General features: G+C 37.3%; 1 protein-coding gene across 8 annotated transcripts in view; it reads right to left on the bottom strand.

Moving 5' to 3' along the window:
• Positions 1 to 24,614, bottom strand: part of L3MBTL4 (L3MBTL histone methyl-lysine binding protein 4) — a 490,814-nt gene that overhangs the window by 321,636 nt on the left and 144,564 nt on the right. For all 8 annotated transcript variants that reach the window (XM_079109233.1, XM_079109226.1, XM_079109227.1 and 5 more), the window contains exon 5: positions 6,521 to 6,612. In XM_079109233.1, the coding sequence (XP_078965359.1) occupies positions 6,521 to 6,612 (92 nt within the window). The remainder of the gene's footprint in view (positions 1 to 6,520; positions 6,613 to 24,614) is intronic.

Raw genomic sequence — 24,614 nt, 5'->3', positions numbered from 1 at the left:
AAACCTGAAGAATGAAATGAAAAATCAACTAAAAGAGGTTTACAGGACACTAAATGTACAAAATTACAACTGATCCACTAAGGCACATTATAATGAAAATTCCCAAAATCCAAAATAAACAGAATTTTAAAGACTGCAAGAGAAAAGAATCTGATTATATATAGGGAGAAACCAATATGGATATCAGAAGATTTCTCAGCCTAGACCCTAAAAGCTAGAAGGACCTGGAACGACATATTTCAAGTTCTGAAAGAACATGGATGCCAACCAAGAATCTTATAACCAGCAAAACTAAACTTCAGATGTGATGACAAAATAAAATTCTTTCATGATAAACAAAAGTTGAAAGAATGTAAAATAGAAAGCCTAAACTACAGAACATTCTCAGCAAAATATTCCTTGAAGGGAAACGAAAAGCAACGATGTAAGTCAGCAAAGGGAGGAACTATCCTAAAGGAAAAGTCAATCAAAGGAAAAACCAACTCAAGTTAAAAACCAAAAGTAAGTAAAAGTGACCAAGAATACAAATCATATCTCTATAAATAACCCTAAATGTTAATGGCCTAAACTCATCAATCAAAAGACATAGATTGGCAGATTGGATTAAAAAGAAAGATCCAACAATCTGCTGCCTTCAAGAGACTCATCTCATAGAAAAAGATATGCACAGACTAAAGGAGAAAGAATGGGAAAAAAAAATACCACCCACACAGACTCAATAAAAAAGCAGGGGTTTCTCATCTTCATATCAGATAATGTGGACTTCAAGTCAAAGTTAGTCAGAAGGGATAAGGAAGGAAATTTCATACTGCTTAAGGGAACCATAAATCAGGAAGACATAACAATCATAAATATTTATGCCCCAAACAACAGCGCATCCATGTACATCAAACAAATCCTTCTCAATTCCAGGAACCAACAGACCACGACATAATAATTCTGGGTGACATTAACATATCTGTCACCACTGGATAGATCTTCCAAACAAAAACTGAAAAAGAAACCACAGAACTCAAAAACACAATAAAAAATTTAGACTTAACAGACATATATTGAATATTCCATCCATCAACAAGAGAATACACTTTCTTCAGCAGCACATAGATACTTCTCTAAAATAGATCATATGTTATGCTGCAAAGCAATCCTTAGTAAATTCAAAAAAATAGAGATACTACCTTGTATTCTATCAGATCATAATGGAATGGAATTAGAAATCAATGATAAAATAAAAACTGAAAATACTCCAATACCTGGAGACTAAATAATATGCTACTGAATGAAGAATGGATAACAGAAAACATCAGGGAGGTGATAAAAAAATTCTTAGAGGTAAATGAGAACAATAATACAACATATCAAAATATCTGGGACACTATAAAAGCAGTACCAAGAGGAAAATTCATTGCATTGAGTACATTCAAGAAAGGAACAAAAAGTCAACAACTAAATGACCTAACCTTACATCTCAAAGCCCTAGAAAAAGAAGAACAGAACAACACCAAAAGTAGAAGACATCAATAAAACTGAAACAAAAGAAACAATTCAAAAAATTGACAAAACAAAAAGTGGGTTCTTCAATAAAGTAAACAAAATTGATAATCCCTTAGCTACACTAATGAAGAGGAGAAAGAAAACTTACTAAAAGTTGTAATGGAAAAGGAAATATCATGAAGACACCATTGAAAGACACAACATAATTAGAAGCTACTTTGAAAATCTATACTCCAATAAAATAGAAAATCTCGAAGAAATTGACAACTTTCTAGAGACATATGATCCTCCCAAACTGAATCAGGAGGACATACACAATTTAAACAGATCAATTTCAAGTAATGAAATAGAAGCCATCAAAAGCCTACCAACCAAGAAAAGCCCAGGACCAGATGGATTCTCAACCAAGTTCTACAAGACCTTCAAAGAAGAACTTATTCCAATATTCTTCAAAGTATTCCATGAAATAGAAAAGGAGGGAACCCTTCCAAACACATTCTATGAGGCTAGTATCACCCTGATACCCAAACTAGACCAATATCCCTGATGAACGTATACACAAAAATCCTTAACAAAATTCTGGCAAATTGCATACAAAAACATATTAAGAAATTGTGGACCATGATCAAGTAGGGTTCCAGGGATGCAAAGTTGGTCCACCATCCAGAAATTAATAAATGTAATTCATCACACCAATAGACTTAAGGTTAAGAATCATAAGATTATTTCAACAGATGCAGAGAAAGCATTTGACAAAATACAACACCTCTCAAAACACTAGAAAAAATAGGGATGTTAGGAACATACCTCAACATGGTAAAAGGTACTTATGCTAAGCCCATGGCAAAGATCATTCTTAATGGAAAAAAAAACCGAAAGCATTCCCTCTGAAAACTGGACAAGACAGGGGTGCCTACTTTCACCACTTCTATTCAACATAGTATTTGGAAACTCTAGCCAGAGCAATTAGACAGACCAAAGAAGTTAAAGGGATACGAATAGGAAAAGAAGAACTCAAACTGTCACTATTTGCTGATGACATGATTCTATATTTAGAGGATCAAAAAACTCCACCACAAAAGTTCCACAACGTAGCAGGATATAAAATCAACACTTATAAATCCAGTACATTTCTAATTGTAAGTGATGAACCCTCTGAAAGAGAAATTAGGAAAACTACCCCATTCACAATAGCCTCAAAAAAAATAAAATATTTAGGAATCAATCTAACAAGACGTGAAAGAGTTCCACAATGAAAACTACAGAATACTAAAGAAAGAAATTGAAGAAAACCTTAGAAGATCTCCCACATTCTTGGATAGGCAAAATTAACATTGTCAAATGGTCATACTGCCAAAACTATTACACAGATTCAATGCAATTCCAATTAAAATTCCAATGACATCCTTCATAGAACTAAAAAAAAAAAAAAAAAATCATGAAATTCATTTGGAAAAATGAGAGACAGAATAGCCAAAGCAATCCTAGGCAGGAAAAGTGATGTTGGAGGTATCACAATACCTTAAATAGTACCTTAAACTATACTATAAAGCAATAGTAAGACAAACTACATGGTGTAGGCATCAAAATAAACAGGTAGATCAATGGTACAGAATAGAAGACAGACAAACCCACATAAATACTGTTACCTCATATTAGACAAAGGTACCATAGACATACAATGGAGAAAAGATAACCTCCTCAACAAATGGTGCTGGCAAAACTGGAAATCCATATACAGTAAAATGAAATTAAACCCCTATCTCTCACCCTGTACAAAACTCAACTGGAAATGGATCAAGGACCTAGGGAATTAAACCCAAGACCCTGCAACAAACAGAAGAAAATGTAGATCCAAAAATTCACCATGTTTGCTTAGGACCAGACTTCCTTAACAAGACCCCCAGAGTGCAAAAAATAAATGTAAGAATCAATAAATGAGATGGATTCAAACTAAAAAGCTTTTTCTCAGCAAAGGAAACAATCAATAGTGTGAAAAGACAGCCTACAGAGTGGGAGAAAATCTTTTCCACACACTTCAGACAGAGCACTAATCTCCAAAATGTATAAAGTACTTAAAAATCTTTACACCAAAAATAAAAAGAACCCAATCAATAAATGGGCTAAGGAACTGGGCAGACACTTCACAGAAGAAGATGATCTATAAATATATGAAAAAGTGCTCATCATCTTTAGTAATTAGAGAAATGCAAATCAAAACCACCCTAAGATTTCATCTCACTCCAACTACAATGTCTATTATCAAGAATACAAGCAACAACAGGTGCTGGCAAGGATGTGGGGAAAAAGATACACTCATCCATTGTTGGTGGAGTTGCAAATTGGTGCAGCCACTCTGGAGAACAGTGTGGAGATTCCTTAGAAAACCTGAAATTGAACCATCATTTGACCCACTCCTTGGCCTATACCCAAAGGACTTAAAATCAGCATACTACAGTGATGCACATACATTAATGTTCATAGCTGCTCAATTCACAATAGCTAGATTGTGGAACCAACCTAGATGCCCTTCAACTGATGAATGAATAAAGAAACTGTGGTATATATAATATATAATGGAATATTATTCAGCCATAAAAAGAATAAAATTATGGCATTTGCTGGTAAATGGATGGAGTTGGAGAGTATCATGTTATGTGAAATAAGCCAAGCCCAAAAAACCAAAGGTCAAATATTTTCTCTAATAAGTGAATGATGATACATAATGAGGGGGATGACAAGAGAAAGAATGGGGTAACTCTTTGGAATGTTGTAGAGGGAAATGGGGTGGGACGGGGTGGGGAAAGGAAAGATAGTGGGCTAAGACAGACATTATTATCCTGTGTGCATGTATGGTTACATGAATGGTGTGAATCTACATTCTGTACAACCATAGAAATGAAAAGTTGTAACCCATTTGTGTACAAGGAATCAAAATGCAGTCTGTAAAAATTTTAAAAATTAAAATAAAAAAATTTTTAAAAATAAAAAGAGATTGAAGAACTTGGCATAAGGAAAAGCTCAGTCTTGACAAAACTGTTGGCAGATTTCAAAATTTTAAGCTCAGAGACAGAAATTGTAATTATTCATTAATGTTACCAACAAATATTTTCTGTTTTTTAAAATATACATCATTATAATTAACAAGTATTAGTACATGGCTCTTTTCTTCTTGTACTGTAATTTTTATTTATTCATTTATTTGCTTATTTATTTATTGTGATGCTGAGGATAGAACCCAGGGCCTCATCCATGTTAGGCAAACACTTTACTACTGAAATAAATAACCATCTTCATAATATTTACTTTATTTCTTTATGGGCATAATAATAAAGCTCAAAAAAATTTTTAACAAACTAAACAAAGAAGGTATGTAACTAAAAAATATAACTAGTAATTTAGACAAAACAAAAATATAGAATATTTCATCCATCAATGACTAAATATACTTTCTTCTCAGCAGCACTAAATGGGCAAAGGAACTGAATAAACACTTCAAAGAAGAAGAAATATGAATGGTCAAAAAATTCATGAAAAAATATTCAACATCTCTAGAAATTAGAGAAATAAAAATTATAACTATACAGGTTTTATCTTACTCCAGTCCAAATGGCAATTATCAAGAATACAAGTAACAATAAATATTGGTGAGGATATGGGGAAAAAAGTACACTCATACATTTCTGATGGGAATGCAAATTGGTACAGCCACTCTGGAAAGCAATATAGAGAGTCCTCAGAAAACTTGTAATGGAACCACCATTTGAACAAGTTATCCTACTCCTTGGTATATATCCAAAGGACTTAAAATCAGCATACCACAGTGATGCAGCCTCATCAATTTTATAGCAACTTAATTCACTACACCTAAACTATGAAACCACCATAGGTGCCTTTCAACAGATGAATGCATAAAGAAAATGTGGTAGATATACACAATGGAATATTACTCAGTCATAAAGAAGAATGAAATCATGGCATTTGCTGGCAAATGCATGGAACCGGAGACTAACATGCTAAGTGAAATAAACCAGTCCCCAAAAAGCAAAGGTTGAATGTTCTCTCTGATAGTGGATACTAACATACAATAAGTGGGGAGAGGGAAGATAGTAGTTCACTGAATTAGACAGAGGGGAATGAAAGGAAGAAAGGGAGGAAAAGCATAGGATAGACAGGAGAATGAATTGTACATAACTTTGTTCACATAACTGCAAGTGTTTATATATGAATACACAACCAGTGTAACTCCACATCATGTACAACCACAAGCTGGGATCCTAATTAGAACACATAATACTCCTTGTATGTATAATATGTCAAAACACATTCTAATGCCATGTACATCTAAAAATAACAAATAAAAAAGGAAAAATAAATAAAATGCAATGATGCAAATCTGATGGAATTCTTCATATAAATTCTTCTAAAACATTGAAAACTCAGACCAAGAATAGGAACGTCAGCAAACAATTTGACACCTTGGGTATAGATGATCTTTGTGGCTGCCAGTCGTCACTTGGTTAAGCAAGACTACAGTGGCTGCTTTGTACATCTTTCTAGTTGGTTTTTCATGATTCAGGGGTCCCATTATCTTCTCCAACATCTTGCTTGACCCACCACTGCCATGCAACACATTAAAGCAAATCCCTGTAATGTGGCCCTTTGGTGTGTATATGCAAATAATATCAGCTGAGAAAGATAAAAATTAACTTATTGAGCATTTATATGCAGTAGTATTTCATGTCCTTTATGTGTGCAATTGATTTAGTCCTCCAACAACCCAAGGGGGTAGGCAGCATGCTTTTCCTACTTTACAATGTCATTCCCAATGTCAAAGAGCTGATAGGTCTGTGGCAGAACTAAGGTTAAAATCCAGCTCCAGCATATGCTTGGAAACAGTAAGGCACTGATGAGTTTCATTAGTTCATTTCCTAATCCCACCTCCAAATTCCAATGAATTAATGGGTTATCTAGACAAATGAATTCATTTTGTTTAATATAAAATATAAGACCTCCAATGGCTGACCTTGGAAAACAGCTCAACAGGTGCTGCTACAGCATTCTGTTCTTTCAAGTACTGCTCCCAAGACCAGGATTCTTGTGTAGCCACTGAAGGGGCTGAAAGAAAAAAATACAGGGTTATCTTCAAGTAGTCTGTGATAGAAAAGTAACAATTTTTTAATTGAAGATAAACACAAGAAACAAGCATAATAAGTTAGTGACAGAAGACCAGCAACTAGGGGCTAGGGCATGGCTCAGTGGCAGAGTGCTTGCCTAGCACATAGGAGGCACTAGGTTCGATCCTGAGCACCACAGAACAAATAAAATAAAGGCATCCTACCCATCTACAAGTACAAAAAAATTTTTTTTTAAAGAAGAGCAGTCACAAATAAGAGACTATCCCCCACTAAAATCACCCAGTCACATTTTTTTCCTATTTGGAGTAAGTTTATGTTGGAAACGTTCACCTCCAGGAAGATACTTGATGAATACTTAAAACAGGTGCTCTCAAAAAGGTTCTCTGGAAAGCTATGGTTTATATTTAAGATAAATAATGTGTAAATTTTCTTTTTTCAGTTTGGAGATCGAACCCAGGAACTCCTGCATGCTAGGCAAGTACACTTACCACTTAGCCATACCCACTTTCTTGAACACTTTGCTTTCTTACCTCTTTTTGGTATAAATGTCAACCTGTCAAAAGGCAATGCAGCAATATTTGTCAAAAGTCTTAAAATTTATTCCTATAATTTGAACCAGCAATTCTCCTTCTAGGAAATTGTCTTAATGAAATCACAGTAGATGTGCTCAAGGGGCAAAACACAGGGTTCTTCTGCTAGAGCTCACATAATAATGAAACATCAGAAATAAACTAAAGGTCCTCCAAGAGGGAGTTGATTAAACTCATTGTGCAGACACATCATTTTAATAACAGACAGTAAAATCACATTGTAGAAGGCTGTCTAATGGCAGAGATGGTAGGTTAATACTGAGCAGAGGAAAAAGTTCAGGAAACAAAATAATCCTTTTTGGCAAATATGTAATGGAGTATAAAAAATGAAAATTACGTAAATTGAAATTTTGAATGAAGTCATCTTTAGATGCTAGGATTATAAATAATTTGTTTTTCTGCTTTTCACATTGTCTATATTAATGGCTAATCACTGTAATTCAATACGTGTCATTTTTAACAATATAAATCTAGCAAAAAAAATTAGTCTTTAAGTTTACATTCTAGAGCTCAGTAACATCTCCTCTAGAATTATATCCTCAGGGAGTAGTCAAGCACTAATAAACGCTGATGGTAAAAATATACATCACAATGCAACTGCAAGAAAGCAAAATAGTGCTATTGTGGGAGGAAAGTTAAATAAACTATAGTATATAGTTTTATAGTATATGATTCAGATCATCAAAAACTATAAACTACATTTTTATTTTTTAAATATTTAATGAGGGTGGTTTCAAGATGGCGGCCTAGAGGGTGACTGCATTTCATGTTGCTCCAGGACTCAGGATTCAAAAGAGGAGATATTGAGAGACTTGGGGACCAACTCAAAGCCACCGGGTGAGTCACTCCTGTTGGGGAGGAGTCCCGGATGGGGTGGTAGTCCTGGAACGCAGGGAACTTTGTGAAGTAGAGTTGCCCAACGAGACACCCCTCCCCCCGCTGGAGCAGTGAATTCGGACAACTGGGAGCATCGTAGAGGAGGCCACTCAGCACAGCGCTTGGACTCAAAGCAAACACTGGGGCTCCGGGAGGCTGCCCAGAGGAGGAGCTATGCGGCGAGCTGTTTGGACTCAGAGCGACCACTCCTGAACACGGTGGGGGGGGTCTGCCCGGAGGAGGAGGAGAAGCGCGGCGGGTCGCTTGGACTCAGAGTGACTACTCCTGAACACCCGGGGGGGCTGCCCAGAGGAGGAGGAGGGATGCAGTGGGTCACTTGGACTCAGAGTGACTGCCCGGGCTAAGGGCGGTTGGCAGGAGGAGGAGGTGTGCAGTGAGTTGCTTGGACATCTAGTGACCGCACCGGAACACCTCACAGCTGCCCAGAGAAAGAGGCGTGTGGCGGGTCGCTGGGACTCGGAGCGACTGTACAGGGCTCCAGCTGGCTGCTCAGAGGAGGGGCCACATAGCCAGACGATTAGGTGCAGAGGAGGGTCCCAGGACCTAGGAGGATACTTGGTGGAAGAGCTGTACAGAGACAAGCTGAGGGGCGGAGTGAAGGTTCCAGGACTGAGGGCAGATTCTCTGAGGAGAGGCAGGCTAAGGAGACTCGTCTGCGAACGGTGAGGCTCCCAGACCCAGGAGGTAGATCCGGGCCCCTGGGAACGTTGCAGAGGAAGGTTGCCCAGCCCAGGCGGTTGTTGTGGATTGAGAGGAACCACTAGGAGGGGAACTGACCACCAAGACCCCACCGGGTGAGTCTTCCTGCCAGGTGAGGTTTTTCCCACAAGGATTGTAAAACCAGAGACACAGGCCCAAACAGGCCTTGCCTCAGCCAGCAGCCTAGTTCCCCTTTGTATGATGAGTGGTCATCAAGTGGAGGCACCTCTGACCACTAGCAGGGAATATACCCCACCTGAAGGACACCAGCCCTAGAGAGGTAGCTTCCTTGTGGAACACCGCACTATCAACTTCCTCCAAGACTTCAGGCTACTGAAGGCTAAGAGGGGACATACTAGAAATCTTCAGGGACATTATAAGTCAATAGAGGAAATCTGCAATATCTCAGCGGTCCACTGATACCTGAACAATATGAGAAAACAAGGGAAGAAAATGTCCCAAACAAATCTAAATGTCACATCAATAAACCCAATGACAGCATGGCAGAAGAAATGACAGAAAAGGAGTTCAGAATGTACATAATTAAAATGATCAGGGAAGCAAATGATGAGATGAAAGAGCAAATGCAGGCATTGAATGATCGCACCAATCGACAGTTAAAAAAACAAATACAGGAAGAAAAAGATCATTTCAATAAAGAGAGATATTGAAAAAAAAAACAAACGGAAATCCTTGAAATGAAGGAAACAATAAACCAAATTAAGAACTCCACAGAAAGCATAACCAATAGGATAGAACACCTGGAAGACAGAACCTCAGATATTAAAGAAAAAATATTTAATCTTGAAAACAAAGTTGACCGAACAGAGATGAAAGTAAGAAATCATGAACAGAATCTACAAGAACTATGGGATATCAAGAAAAAGCCAAATTTAAGAATCATTGGGATTGAGGAAGGCTTAGAGAAATAAACCAAAGGAATGAACAATCTATTCAATGAAATAATATCAGAAAATTTCCCAAATCTGAAGAATGAAATGGGAAATCAAGTTCAAGAGGCTTATACGTATCCAAATACACAAAATTACAACAGACAAACACCAAGGCACATTATAATGAAAATACCTAACATACAAAATAAAGACAGAATTTTAAAGGCTGTGAGAGAAAAGAACCAAATTACATTCAGGGGGAAACCAATACAGATATCAGCAGATTTTTGAATCAAGACCCTAAAAGCTAGAAGGGCCTGAAAAAACATTTTTCAAGCCCTGAAAGAAAATGGATGCCAACCAAGAATCTTATACCCAGCAAAACTTACCTTCAGATTTGAAGATGAAATAGAATCCTTCTATGATAAACAAAAGCTAAAAGAATTTACAAAAAGAAAGCCAATATCACAGAACATTCTCAGCAAAATATTCAATGAGGAAGAGATGAAAAATAAAGAAGCAAATCAGCAAAGGGAGGAATTATCCTAAAGGAATTGTCAAATAAAGGAGGAACCAAGTTGTGTCAAAAAAAATTAATAAATAAATAAATAAATTTAAAAAATGAGCCAAATGACTGGGAATACAAATCATAGCTCAATAATAACCCTGAATGTTAATGGCCTGAATTCATCAATCAAAAGACATAGACTGCCAGATTGGATTAAAAAGAAAGATCCAAAAATTTGCTACCTGCAAAACACTCATCTCATAGAAAAAGATACCCATAGACTACAGGTGAAAGGATAGGGAAAAACATACCATGCACATGGACTCAGCAAAAACGCTGGAGTATCCATCCTCATTTCCGATAATGTGGACTTCAAGCCAAAACTAGTCAGAAGGGATAAAGAAGGACATTTCATACTGCTTAAAGGAAGCATAATCAGCAAGACATAACAATCATAAACAACTATGTCCCGAACAGTGGCTCATCCATGTATGTCAAACAAATCCTTCTCAATTTCAGAAACCAAATAGACCATAACACAATAATACTCGGTGATTTTAACACGCCTTTCTCACCACTGGACAGACGCTCCCAAAAAAAAATTGAACAAAGAAACCACAGACCTCAAAAACACAATCAATAATTTAGACTTAACGGACATTTATAGAATACGCCATCCAAAAAAGAGCAAATACACTTTCTTCTCACCAGCACGTGAATCCTTCTCTAAAATAGACCATATATTATGCCACAAAGCTAACGTTAGCAAATACAAGAAGATAGAGATAGTACCTTGTATTCTATCAGATCATAATAAATTGAAATTAGAAATAAATGACAGAGTAAAAAACAGAAACTACTCCAACATCTGGAGATTAAACAATATGCTATTATATGATGAATGGATAACAGAAGATATCAAGAAGAAAATTTAAAAATTCTTAGAGGTAAATGAGAACAAAGAAACATCATATCAAAATCTCTGGGACACTATGAAAGCAGTACTTAGAGGAAAATTTATTTCATGGAGCACATTCAATAAAAGAAGGAAAACTCAACAAATAAACGACCTAACACTACAGTTCAAAGCCCTAGAAAAAGAAGAACAGACCAACACCAAAAGTAGTAGAAGACAGAAATAGTTAAAATCAGAGCTGAAATCAAAGAAATTGAAACAAAAGAAACAATACAAAAGATTGACAAAATAAATACTTGATTCTTCAAAAAAAATAAACAAAATTGATAAACCTTTAGCCACACTAACAAAGAGAAGACGAGAGAAAACCCAAATCACTAAAATTCAGAATGAACAAGGTAATATCACAACAGACACGACTGAAATACAAAACATAATTAGAAGCTATTTTGAAAATCTATACTCCAACAAAATAGAAAATTTTGAAGACATCATCAGGTTTCTAGAGACATGAATTGCCTAAACTGAACGAGAAGGACATACACAATTTAAATAGACCAATTTCAAGTAATGAAATAGAAGAAGTCATCAAAAGCCTACCAACAAAGAAAACCCAAGGATGGGTTCTCAGCCGAGTTCTACAAAACTTTTAAAGAAGAGCTCATTCTGATACTTCTCAAAGTATTCCATAAAATAAAAGAGGAGGGAACCCTCCCAAACTCATTCTATGAAGCCACTATCACCCTGATACCTAAACCAGACAGAGACACATCGAGGAAAGAAAATTTCAGACCAATATCCTTAATGAACATCGATGCAAAAATTCTCAACAAAATTTTAGCAAATCGCATACAAAAACATATTAAAAAGATAGTGCACCATGATCAAGTGGGTTTCATCCCAGAAATGCAAGGTTGGTTCAACATCTGGAAATCAATAAATGTAATTCACCATATCAATAGAATTAAAGTCAAGAATCACATGATTATTTCAGTAGATGCAGAAAAAGCATTTGATAAATTACAGCACCCCTTCATGCTCAAAACACTAGAAAAAATAGGGATAGTGGGAACATTCCTTAACATTGTAAAGGCCATCTACGCTAAGCCCATGGCTAGTATCATTCTAAATGGTGAAAAACTGAAAGCATTCTTCCTAAAAACTGGAACAAGGCAGGGATGCCCTCTTTCACCACTTCTATTCAATATCATCCTTGAAACTCTAGCCAGAGCAATTAGACAAACCAAAGAAATTAAAGGGATAAGAATTGGAAAAGAAGAACTCAAACTATCCCTATTTGCTGATGATATGATTATATACTAAGAGGAACCAAGAAATTCCACCAAAAAACTTTTAGAACTCATAAGTGAATTCAGTAAAGTAGCAGGATATAAGATCAATGCACATAAATCTAATGCATTTTTATACATAAGTGATGAATCTTGGGAAACAATAATTAGGAAAACTACCCCATTCACATTAGCCTCGAAAAAAATAAAATACTTGGTAATCAATCTCACAAAAGAGGTGAAAGACCTCTACAATCAGAACTACAGAACACTAAAAGAAAGAAATTAAAGAAAACCTTAGAAGATGGAAAGATCTCCCATGTTCTTGGATAGGCAGAATTAATATTGTCAAAATGGCCAAACTACCAAAAGTGCTATACAGATTCAATGCAATTCCAATTAAAACCCCAATGACATACCTTACAGAAATAGAGCAAGCAATTATGAAATTCGTCTGGAAGAATAAGAAACCCAGAATAGCTAAAGCAATCCTTAGCAGAAAGAGTGAAGCAGGGGATATCGCAATACCAGATCTTCAACTCTACTACAAAGCAATAGTAACAAAACCGGCATGGTATTGGTACCAAAATAGAACAGTAGATCAATGGTACAGAATAGAGGACATGGACACAAACCCAAATAAATACAATTTTCTCATACTAGACAAAGGGGCCAAAAATATGCAATGGAGAAAAGATAGCCTCTTCAACAAATGGTGCTGGGAGAATTGGAAATCCATATGCAACAGAATGAAACTAAACCTCATCTCTCACCATGCACAAAACTAAACTCAAAATGTATCAAGGACCTCAGAATCAGACCAGAGACCCTGCAGATTATAGAAGAAAAAGTAGGTCCAGATCTTCAACATGTCGGCTTAGGACCAGACTTCCTTAACAGGACTCCCATAGCACAAGAAATAAAAGCTAGAATCAACCACTGGGATAGATTCAAAATAAAAAGCTTTCTCTCAGCAAAGGAAACTATCAGCAATGCGAAGAAAGAGCCTACAGAGTGGGAGTAAATCTTTGCCAATCATACTTCAGAGAGAGCACTAATCTTCAGAATCTATAAAGAACTCAAAAAACTGTACACCAAGAATGCAAATAATCCAATCAACAAATGGGCTAAGGAAATGAACAGACACTTCACAGAAGAAGATCTACAAGCAATCAACAAACATGGAAAAATGTTCAACATCTCTAGAAATAAGAGAAATGCAAATCAAAACCACCCTAAGATTCCATCTCACCCCAATTGGAATGGCAATTATCAAGAATACAAGCATGGCGAGGATGTGGGGAGAAAGGTACACTCATACATTGCTGGTGGGGCTGCAAATTAGTGCAGCCACTCTGGAAAGCAGTGTGGAAATTCCTTAGAAAACTTGGAATGGAACCACCATATGACCCAGCTATCCCACTCCTTGGCCTATACCCAAAGGACTTAAAATCAGCATACTACAGAGATACAGCCACATCAATGTTCATAGCTGCTCAGTTCACAATAGCCAGATTGTGGAACCAACCTAGATGTCCTTCAATTGACGAATGGATAAAGAACCTGTGGTATATATATATACTGTGGAATATTACTCAGCCATAAAGAATGATAAAATTATGGCATTTGCAGGCAAATGGATGAAATTGGAGAATATTATGCTAAGTGAGATAAGCCAATCTCAAAAAACCAAAGGACGAATGATATCACTAATAAGTGGATGATGACACATAATGGGGCATGGGAGGGGTTTGTGTTAGGGTTAGAGTTAGGGTTAGGGAGGGGGGCAAGAATGGAGGAAGGAAGTACTGTATAGAGAGAAAAGAGGGGTGGGAGGGGTGGAGGGAAGGGAAAAAATAACAGAATGAATCAAACAACATTACCCTATGTAAGTTTATGATTACACAAATGTTATGCCTTTACTCCATGTACAAACAGAGAAACAACATGTATCCCATTTGTTTACAATAAAAAAAAATTAATGAAGCATCCTGAGAATTAAAGTGTTAAGTAAAAAACCTAAGGACAAATCAGTGTGAATGGTCCTTTGTGTCCCCACTGATGTTAAGTGAAATATGAAATAAGGCACAGAAAGACAAATATCAAATGACTTTACCTATATTTGGAATATAATAACTCACAAAAGCAGAATATATAAAGATGATTCCCAGAGGCTGGGGGAGTAGAGGAGGAGAGATGTTTGTCAAAGGGTAGTAAGTATCAGGTAGGCCTATTATAGGGACTATACAACATGATGACTAAAGCTAATGGTAATGTATTGTATACTTCAAAATTCTAAAAGAATAGATTTCTAAGGTTCTCACCAGAAAAAGATGATAAGTATGTGAGGTGATGGATATTACTTACCTTGAGTTTTAATCTTTTCACAGTATAAATCTCTATGAAAGCATTCCATTAAACTCTGTACATACATGTAATTATTATTTGTCAATTAAACATAAAATAAAAATACAAATTATATTTAAATTACTCTATTATTAAAACACTATTTATTCACATATTTATGTGTGCACACAACATAGAAAGCAAATGGAAAGAAACAGCAAAATGTGCTGGGCATGCTGGCCCAATCCTGTAATCCCAGTGGCTTGGGAGGCTGAGGCAGGAGGAGTGCAAGTTCAAAGCCAGCCTCAACAACTTAGTGAGACCCTATCTCTAAATAAAATATAAAAAAAGGCTGGGGATATGGCTCAGGGGTTAAGCACCACTGGGTTTAATCTCTGGTACCAAAAAAAGAAAGAAACAGCAAAATATTACCAGTGGCTATGCATGGATGGTGCAATTAATGAAAATACATTCTTTTCTTGTTACTTTGCACATTTTAAAAATTGTCTACAAGCATTATTATGTAATCATACCAATATGTACCCTTGGAAAATGCTGGTCAAAAAGTGTTGAGTATTAATTTTAACATTTATCATGCTGAAAAAGGTTCCAGAAGATATGAATGGTAAAAGGTCAGAAGTGCACTAGCATTGCTGATGACAGGTGGTAGGACACCTCTAACTCAACCACTTGCACTCTCTCAGGACAATAAAGGCATCTGATGGAAAAACAAACACAAAATCCCATCAAGTTGTGCAAAATAAACTCGGGTTAGACTTATATATGTTCCTTAATTAAGGCTTTTGGCTTTTTTTTTTTTTTTTTTTTTTTTTTTTTTGAGCCTTCTAATCTACCAAGAAGAGTGCGAGTGCTATCCTGGGGCTGAGGGTGTAGCTCAGTGGTAGAGCACTTGCCTAGCACATGTGAGCACTAGGTTGGATCTTCAGCACCACATAAAAATAAATTAATACAAAAGTATTGTGTCCATCTGAGAAAAAAATTTAAAAAGAAAGGGTTCTAACCTACTAGAATAAAAATATAATGCTATTTCAGGCCTAGTCGATTTATTTATTTATTTTTAATAATACACATTATTTTTCCTTTGACATCGAAAGTATCACTGACAACAAAAGAGTAAATTCAGGAAATTAAAAATTCATATTGATTTAAAGTAAAAAAAGACAAAAAAGCATGGACATTAGCACTCACTATTAGTCATAACACTAAATAGTTATTGCTGAGAAATACATTACTAAAGTGTGATAACTCTTTAAAGAATTTTAACCATCAAATAAGACTAACAGAATTACCATGGATGGATTTTCTTGTCTCAAAATACCAAGACATCACAGTGTGATTTCATCAAGGATTTTAGTCGGTTAGCCCATTACAGTGCTAAAAGTTCTGCTACCATTTCTACATCTCACAACACGAGTTCTTCTGCTAAACACAGAAAGCAATATGGCAAACCCTGAAGATGCTCTGACAAGATTATTCAACTTCCCTATCTTTTTGCAGCATTGCAATTATGTGCTTTACAAAAAAACATTACAGCAGTGTTGGCTCTAAAGCAAATACAGATATCTCATTTTCTTCAACAGCTGTGTTCTTAAAAAGACTGTGTGTAATTTCTCAATTTAATCATATTTCCAATTGTCATACATAATCATTTTGCCAAAGTAAATCATATCTAAGACCTCCCTTTGTGATTACATAAGTATGCAGAGAACCTTTTAAAATTTATCATAAAAAGAAAACATAATATCAGACAATAAAAATTTTCAATGAATTAAATATTTTGTAAAGCAAGAGAATTATTCAGCAATGTGGTGCCTGCTGGGAAGATAGGAGAACACTCACAGCCTATGGACAGGCCCTCCTGAACCACTGACCCCCATGGGACTTCTACCCCCTCCTGTCTCTCATCATGTGATTTCATTATTTCCCACAGGGATTAGATGAGCTACAATTAACGAACTTGCTTATTTTCAACTAGAATGTAAGTCTCCAAAGTGAAGGGACTTTGTGGGTTTTGTTCTTCACTGTACTTCCAGGGCTTTAACCCTACCTGGACATATGTATTTGATTGAGTTAAAAGGAAAGAAGGAAGGCCTTCATGAATTCAAGGATATATATTTTGACCAACTCACTCTCAGTTTCCCAGAGAGAAGGAACCAATAATGAGAGAGCACAAGTGCAAGCACCAATTTTTTAATGCAATATACTACATACATGGTACTCACTTTAAAGAATATAAGCTATACTACAGATATGGTACTTGCTTCATAAAATATTGGATATGCATATGGCTTTTTTAAACCCTAAATTTCTTTTTACTATTCTCACTGGTTAACTGGATAATTAAAATGCTCCAATTATTCTCCTGCTGCTAAATGTTAAGTAATATAGAAAATATATTTGTATAGTATCTGCCACTAAATATATATTCATCATATTCCAGGTTCTGAATTAGATGGTTGGGGTGTATGTGTGTACACATGAATATATGTGAGCATATATATTTCCATTTATTGTTTTTGTTTGTTTTGTTTTGTTTGAGTAGGGGTCTTGTTACATTGCACAGGTCACCCTCAAACTCCTGGCTCAAGCAATCCTCCCACTTCATTCTGTAAAACAGTTATGTCTGCCAATGCACTCTACCAAGCCCAGCTTCCATTTATTCTTTACCACAATGAATATTAGATTAAAAACTGGATTTTGTAATTGTAAAAAATTGAAGCTCCCAGATTTCACAACTGAAATGGTCTGGAATTAAACAAAATTCCTAGCCCACATTAGTACACACAGCCTGGTTGTAACAGAAATGCTTATGAAATTATTAACTTTTAAGGTAAAAGCACCATAAAATTAAGTCTTCAGGGAAATTAATAAGCTCACTCATTGATGGTGGCTTTGCAAATATAATTAAAACTTTTGAAAATTATGTTGAAACTATGTATTTATAACTAGAAAATAAGGTGTTGATATTCATTGATCTATTCATCCCAATTTTAATATTTAATCTAAGAAATGCAAAGAAAATAAATGTAGCCTTTACTATAGTACAAACATCAACAACAGAAGTCAAATAAATTATAGTTATGAAGATCACATAATAGTACTTTGCTAATATTAATTAATCAGAGTTGAACAGTTTGTATGTACATTAGCATTAGAACTGTACTTGTCATATGAATAAAAATTTTAAGAAAAAAATGGAGATCAAGTGTTAAAGTGATACAAACTGTCAAGCAATGCAGGACAAAGGTTGACAGATCTGACTGGTGAAGAAGGAGCCCTTTTTTTATATTCAGATAGTTTACCTCTTACTTGAACAGCTAAAGGGGTTAGTGTCCCATGTCCCTGGCACAGAATTAAGAGCAGTCAAATAATAAAACTGTCAGACATCCTGTGCCCTGTTGCTAAGGAGTCAAAGTCATGCTGCAGCAAGGCACTTTAGAGCCTGCAGCTGAAGAGGGGGACTTGACAAAGCTCCAACCTCTCAGAAGGAGCATGGCATTGTCTCACAATGGCCTCCTCCAAGGCATGGAGGAGCATAAAGTGGCCTTGAAGCAGTTCCTGGGCAGCCCCCATGTTCTCATGCTTAGGAGGCTCACAGAATATTCTGTTATGGAAAATGACCTGTGGTTAAACCTTGGCTTCCCAGCCATTTGGATGCCTGTGTGGTTACCAGGGCCCCATGGTATAGTCCTTCCTCTATGAAAGGTGAATTTCACTTTTTAAAAACAATGGAAACACAACACTTCTTTTGTGTGGAAGTATGCAGGGCCATCTCTTTCTTTCTCCAGCAGTGTTAGGTGGGGTGTGCATATGTATTTCTTTTCTTCTAACACCAAGGAAGACTACCTGAGTTTCACCTGCAAGTCAGAGGAGTTTGGCTTACGTGGCCTCAGCCATATTTGCAGATCAGCAAAACTCACAGCAATTCCTTTCACAAAAAGTGACAACTAATACCTTGCAGAGATGTCACACTCACACTTCACCAGTCCTAAATATTGTTTTGTTCTGCACACACCTTGAAGTTTGTTGGCTTCTTCATCAGATTGGCAAGGCCAAAGGAAAGAAATTGAAAGCAAAGAATACATTAAACAATTTAAGAAAGTTCACAAAAAATGTCAAGAAAGCAAGATGGCAGCAGCATGTCTTTTGACCAAAACAATATGATGAAATGAAAAACTGCTTTAAGTACTTAGCATCTCCATGTGCCACTACTACTGCAAGAGGTGAGGTGGCTGTGAACATGTCCCATTCTGCAGCCCTTGTATTACAAAAAACAAAGCAAAACAAAAAGATGGCCATAAACCAGTGTCTTCCATGTTCATAACTATATTTCTTGCCTGCAACCTGAGGTAGAGGCTCACAGACTATCAATAAAGGGGTGAGAGAGGAACCACATTGAACCCAGTCAGAAATGCTCCCAGACATTTCCAGTGGGGTCAACTACAGAAATAATGGTCCAAGTGAGGGAAGTGCTAGAAAGTAGTTCAACTCTGGGCCATGTAGTGGAGTTGGTGGGTCAGTTTCTTAGAAAAACACATCCAATGGTGTGGCAAAATACAGAAGTCCAGTGGAACATAACTAAGAAAGGACAGACTTGATGCTCAGATGGGTTGAAGGATACTGCAGTAACCGATTTTCTTAATGGTATGTCCACATGGCCTTATTTTATGAGCCAATGGGCACAGCTCCCTGGGTCAGACCAACTCTTTACAGACAGGCAAACACAGAGAGGCACAGAGCTTTTGTTCTCAGACATGTTTCTCTTGTGAAGTGCCCACAATGTCTAACAGGCTTGGGCACAATATCACACTTACTAAAGAGGCTCATGCACTAAGTGTGACACATGTCAGACCAGACACACCTTTACCTTTGGGAACTTTTTAGATAATCTAAACTATAACTGTCATTTCAGATGTAAAGTTCTGAATAACTAAGTTTATTAAATTAATAAAATATTTATTTCATTTTTCAGTTCTTAATATGAATAACTTCCACATAGGTATACTAACATTTTTGCTCTCAGCTCTTCTTATAAAATTCATATCATAAAAACAGCATGTTGTTTAAATATGGAGAGAAGCCCTAGCTAAACGACATCTTGCCATACCACTTTTTCAAACCTTACATTTCTCCCTAGCAAGCTCCATTTTTTCTTACAAAGATATCAGAATTACAAAGAATTCAGAATTCCCCACACCAGACACCCTACAAACGGAATAGTCTGGTAGCTCCACACCCTCACACTCAGTCTCCCATTCATACACCTCAGAGAGTAGAGACTGAAAAATCAACAAGAGACCAACTTGTCTCTCAGGGCAATAAGCCTATCCAGTTCTAATAAATGCACAACATTTATTAGTAATTTTCTGAATTGAAATTAAAAATGGCAGGGGGTAAAGAATGAATAAATTACCCCTCTTAAGGACAGAACGTGGTTGGGAATATAGCTCAGTGGTAGAGCACTTGCTTAGCATCCCCAAAGCCCTGAGTTCCATTCCCAGCACTGAAAAAAAAAGAAAAAATTAGACCTGTAAATCTGAAGACTCCTGTTTCAGTCAGCTCCTTCCAATTTCTTTAATTGCAAACACAACCTTTCACACAATACTTTGACCCCATCCCTCCATGTTTTATTGGTGCATTATAGTTGTACATATTGATGGATTTGTTTTTACATATTCGTATGTACACAATATAACAACATAATTTGGCCAATATCACTCTTTAGCACTCCTCCCTCCCTTCCTCTCACCCCTTGGTCCCTTTCCTCTACTGACCTGCCTTTGATTTCTAGGAGACCCACCCTCACCTTTGTTTTCCTTTTTCCTCTCTAGCTTTTGCATTTGAGAGAAAACAGGACCCTTAATCTCCTGAGTTTGACTTATTTCACGTAACATGATGGTCTCTAGTTCCATCAATTTTCCTGCAAATGCCATAATTTCATTTTTCTTTATGATCAAACAGAACTCCATTGTGTATATATATCACATTTTCTTTATCCATTCATTTGTTGATGGACACCTAGGTTGGTTCCACAGTTAGGCTATTGTGAACTATGCTGCTATAAACACGGGTTTGCTTGTATCACTGTATTAAGATGACTTTAATTCTTCAGGCAAAACACAGACAAAAGTGGTACAGCTGGGTCACATGGTGGTGCACGCCTAGTCTTTTGAGGAGCTTCCACACTGATTTCCATAATAGTTATACTAATTTACAGTCCCACCAAGAGTGTACAGGGGTTCCTTTTTCTCCACATCCTCTCCAGCATTTATTATTATTTGTATTCTTGATGACTGCCATTCTGACTGGTGTGAGATAAAATCTCAATGTAGTCTTGATTTCCATTTCCCTAACTGCTAATGATAGTGAACATTTTTTCATGTATTTGTTGACCACTTATATTTCTTCTTTTGAGAAGTATTTGGCCCCATTTCTAAAGCTGTGCTGGGTAAAGCTCTATCAGAGAATATGTGAGAAATAATTGTCAGTAGCAACCAACCAATTTAATAACACACTGTTATAGTAATGCCTTCTTTTGGATGTATTCTTACAAAGCACCCACAACTGGAAATGATACAATCTTCCTAATGTTAACAACTTATCACTGCTGGATAATAACCCCCTGAAGCAGCAGCTCCCTGAGTACACCTGTGCTTTCCAAACTCAGGTTTTAATAACTGACACGTTTCTGCAGCAAGGATTTCTTCATGATCCACCTACAATATTTTTCATTTCTACATTCAGTCTGCTTTTTGTTTCAGTCCAAATGAATTTAAAAATCATTTATTGCTCATCTCCCCAGGCAAAGTAGGTACTGAGTGCGATGAGATGCTCAGAGAACTTGACTTCTGTCCACACACAATATTTGCACGGGGTGGTGGGGGACACAAGTAAACAGATCGATGTCACCCACACCCTCACATAGGGCCAGACTGGATGGATTGATCAATAAGCAAGCAGACCCAGGAGCTAATTTGAACTAGTTAAGAAACCCAAACAATGAGTCTGGGAACAAAATGAAGGATTAACTGAACAGAGAAAGCTTCCAGGAGGCCTTTGTTTTTTGACACAAACAGAAGTTTAAAAGGCAATCCAGGGAGAAGCTGAGTGCAGTATGAGCAAAGCAGGAGAGGCTGGGAAAGCGGAGCTGCCTCTGCAAGCACCAGAGTCTGGGAAGCATTGGACATAAATCCCATAGGGATCCACAGAACAGAGGCCAGAGTGCTGAACTAGGAGGAGGCAGAGTAAGATCATGGAAGTTCTTCAAAGCCAGCCTAAGGAGCTTGATCTTTACTCTTTTGGTTTAGAGAACCATTAGAGAGTTCTGAGTGGCAGAGAACTTGCTTTATGAATCAGCTCTAGGCAAGGATGAACTGGATATGAGAGCAAAGACTGAAGGCTAAGAATGACAATGGGGTAGTTGAGGAAATAGTATTCCTGAGGAAAGGAAGGAAGGAAACTGAGGGAAAACACAGAAATTCAACTGAAAGACCATGACCTACAATGCCTATGGGGTGGATGGTAGAAGGAGAAGGCAAGGATGATCCTGAGGCTCAATCCTGGGCACAGAGAAAGAGAAAAAGAGAGGGAGGGAGGAAGAAAGAGAGAAAGAGAGGGAAGGAGGGAAGGAGGGAGGGAGGGAGGGAGAGAGGGAGGGAGAGGGAGGGAGGGAGAGGGAGAGAGAGAGAGAGAGAGAATGAATTCCCAATATAGAATGTTGGAGGAAAATGAAAAGGATTACTACCAGAAGTATTGAATTTTAGGTATATATAATAAATATGTATCCAACAAAAGGCATTTTGAAAAATTTTTGAAAGAGGCAACAATGAAGAAAATAAATACTAATATAAACCAAGGAGAGAAGGCAAATGATCTCACAGGAGGTGAGTAGGGAACAGGGGAAGAGGCCTGAGGAACAGCAGAGCTGAAGCAAGATCCCAGGAAACACAAGGAGGCCTGGAAGCCATGGGGACAGAGGGCTCCCAGAGGACTCCCAGAGGGCTGGGAAATATGAACACTCAAGTAAGACCAACATCAGAGAAGCAGATGCTGAATTTGAAATCTGGGTGTCAATGTAAACATAGTGGAGAGGATTCAGTGGAGAGATAAGAAGCCAAACAGTGCAAAGGAAAGTGGCAAGAATGAACCAGTTTTAAGAGGTCTGCAATGCAGAGGAACAGGCAGATGACAGGTTCATGTGAGGGGGAAGGACAGTCAAGAGAAAGGAAATCTTTCTTTCCTTTTCATTAAAAAAAAAAAATACAAGCAGTAGTGAGATGATTTCAGTTGAGGGAAATAAACATAGAAAGAAATGAGGTTCTTAGAAGAGATAGGACAATCCTAGGAGAGGCAGACCAGATGGAAGGTTGAAGGAGGTTTGGATCTTGAATGTCCCTCCAAGTCTCAGGTGTTGAAGGCTTGATACCCAGGTGATGACACTGTTGGGAGGTGGTGGAAACTTTAGGAAGTGGGGCCTAGAGGAAGGAAATTTAGGGGGCATGCCCCCGCTCTCAGATTTCTGACCACCACAGGTGAACAGCCTCCCTCACCACATGCTCCTGCTGCCATGATATTCTTCCTCATCATAGGCCCAAAGCAACAAGGCCAAGTGACCATGGACTAAAATCTCTGAAACCATGAGCCTATAAACCTTTCCTCTATTTCAGTTGTTTATTTCAAGTATTTTATCACGGCAATAGAAATCTATTAATACAAGTCCAGAAATAAAAGGGCAGATAGTTAATGAGATGGAGAACAGGAGTTTTAGATTCTAGGAAAAAAGATGGAAGAAGTCATACCAAATAACCTTGATCTCCTTCAAGATGCAAAGGGCATCTGCTAAGCATGAGCCTATCGTGGTACCTTTGGGAGCATAAGGAAAGGGGGAGTTATGAACTCAACCAATACTGAAACACAGAAGTACAAAGCAGTCCTGAGAGCCACACTCATTAAACTGGTAGCTCTTCAGAGACAGCGACTATGCCAAGTGACTTTCTCCAGAAGCTTTTGGCAGTCTGGAAGGGGGAGCAGATGGTGAGGTTTGTAGACAGCTGGGAACTGATGAGAAGAGGGCCACTAACAGGAGCTTCGAAGCCAGGAGAACAGCAAAGAGCCTAACTGGCTCTAGGCAAATGAAGTCAAGAAACAACTAATAGAGAACAAGAAGGGGGAAAGCCAAAATATAGGATACAGTTGTTTTGCTTCATTTTTTAAGAGTCCACAGGACTGAAGGAGAGAGAACAACTGGAGGTTATGGGAGTGTGATCAAGAAGAGAATTACAGAACTCAAGATATGGTGAATCAACAGCTTATTCACCACAGCATGGCTGAGCATCATGTTTGGTGTCCCAACAAGTTGACAGAAGAACAGCCTATAGGGGCAATGTGAGGAGAGGCATGCACACAAGTTAATGCAGAAAGTGGTTTTCAAAGTATGGCCATCCCCTGGGAATTTGCTGGAAATGTAAAGGTGGGACAGCACTCCAGAATTAAGGAATCAGAAACTGTGGACATGATCAGCAATCCCACCAAGTGATTATTTTTAACGATTGGAAAATGGTTAAAAATACAAAAATTGGGAGTATCAGTAAACATTTGGGTTTCTATCAAATCAGAAACTCTTTACAGCAAAAATAAGGATCTGAAGCTGGAGAAAGAGGTGTGACAAAAAAGAACATGTCATTTCTACTGAAAGAAAAAACAGAAAAGGAATGAGTGCTGGTATACACAGAGGCCTGGAGGTAAAGAGGAAAAAGGTTGAAAGAAGAAAACACAGATCTGCACATGGAACTATGTATGGGAATGTGTCCCAAGTGGGAACACA

Source organism: Sciurus vulgaris (genome assembly GCF_902686455.1).
Source record: "Sciurus vulgaris genome assembly, chromosome: 13".
Lineage (NCBI taxonomy): Eukaryota > Metazoa > Chordata > Mammalia > Rodentia > Sciuridae > Sciurus > Sciurus vulgaris.
The sequence above is the reverse complement of the archived record's forward strand: the minus strand, read 5'-3'. Positions and strand labels throughout refer to the sequence as shown.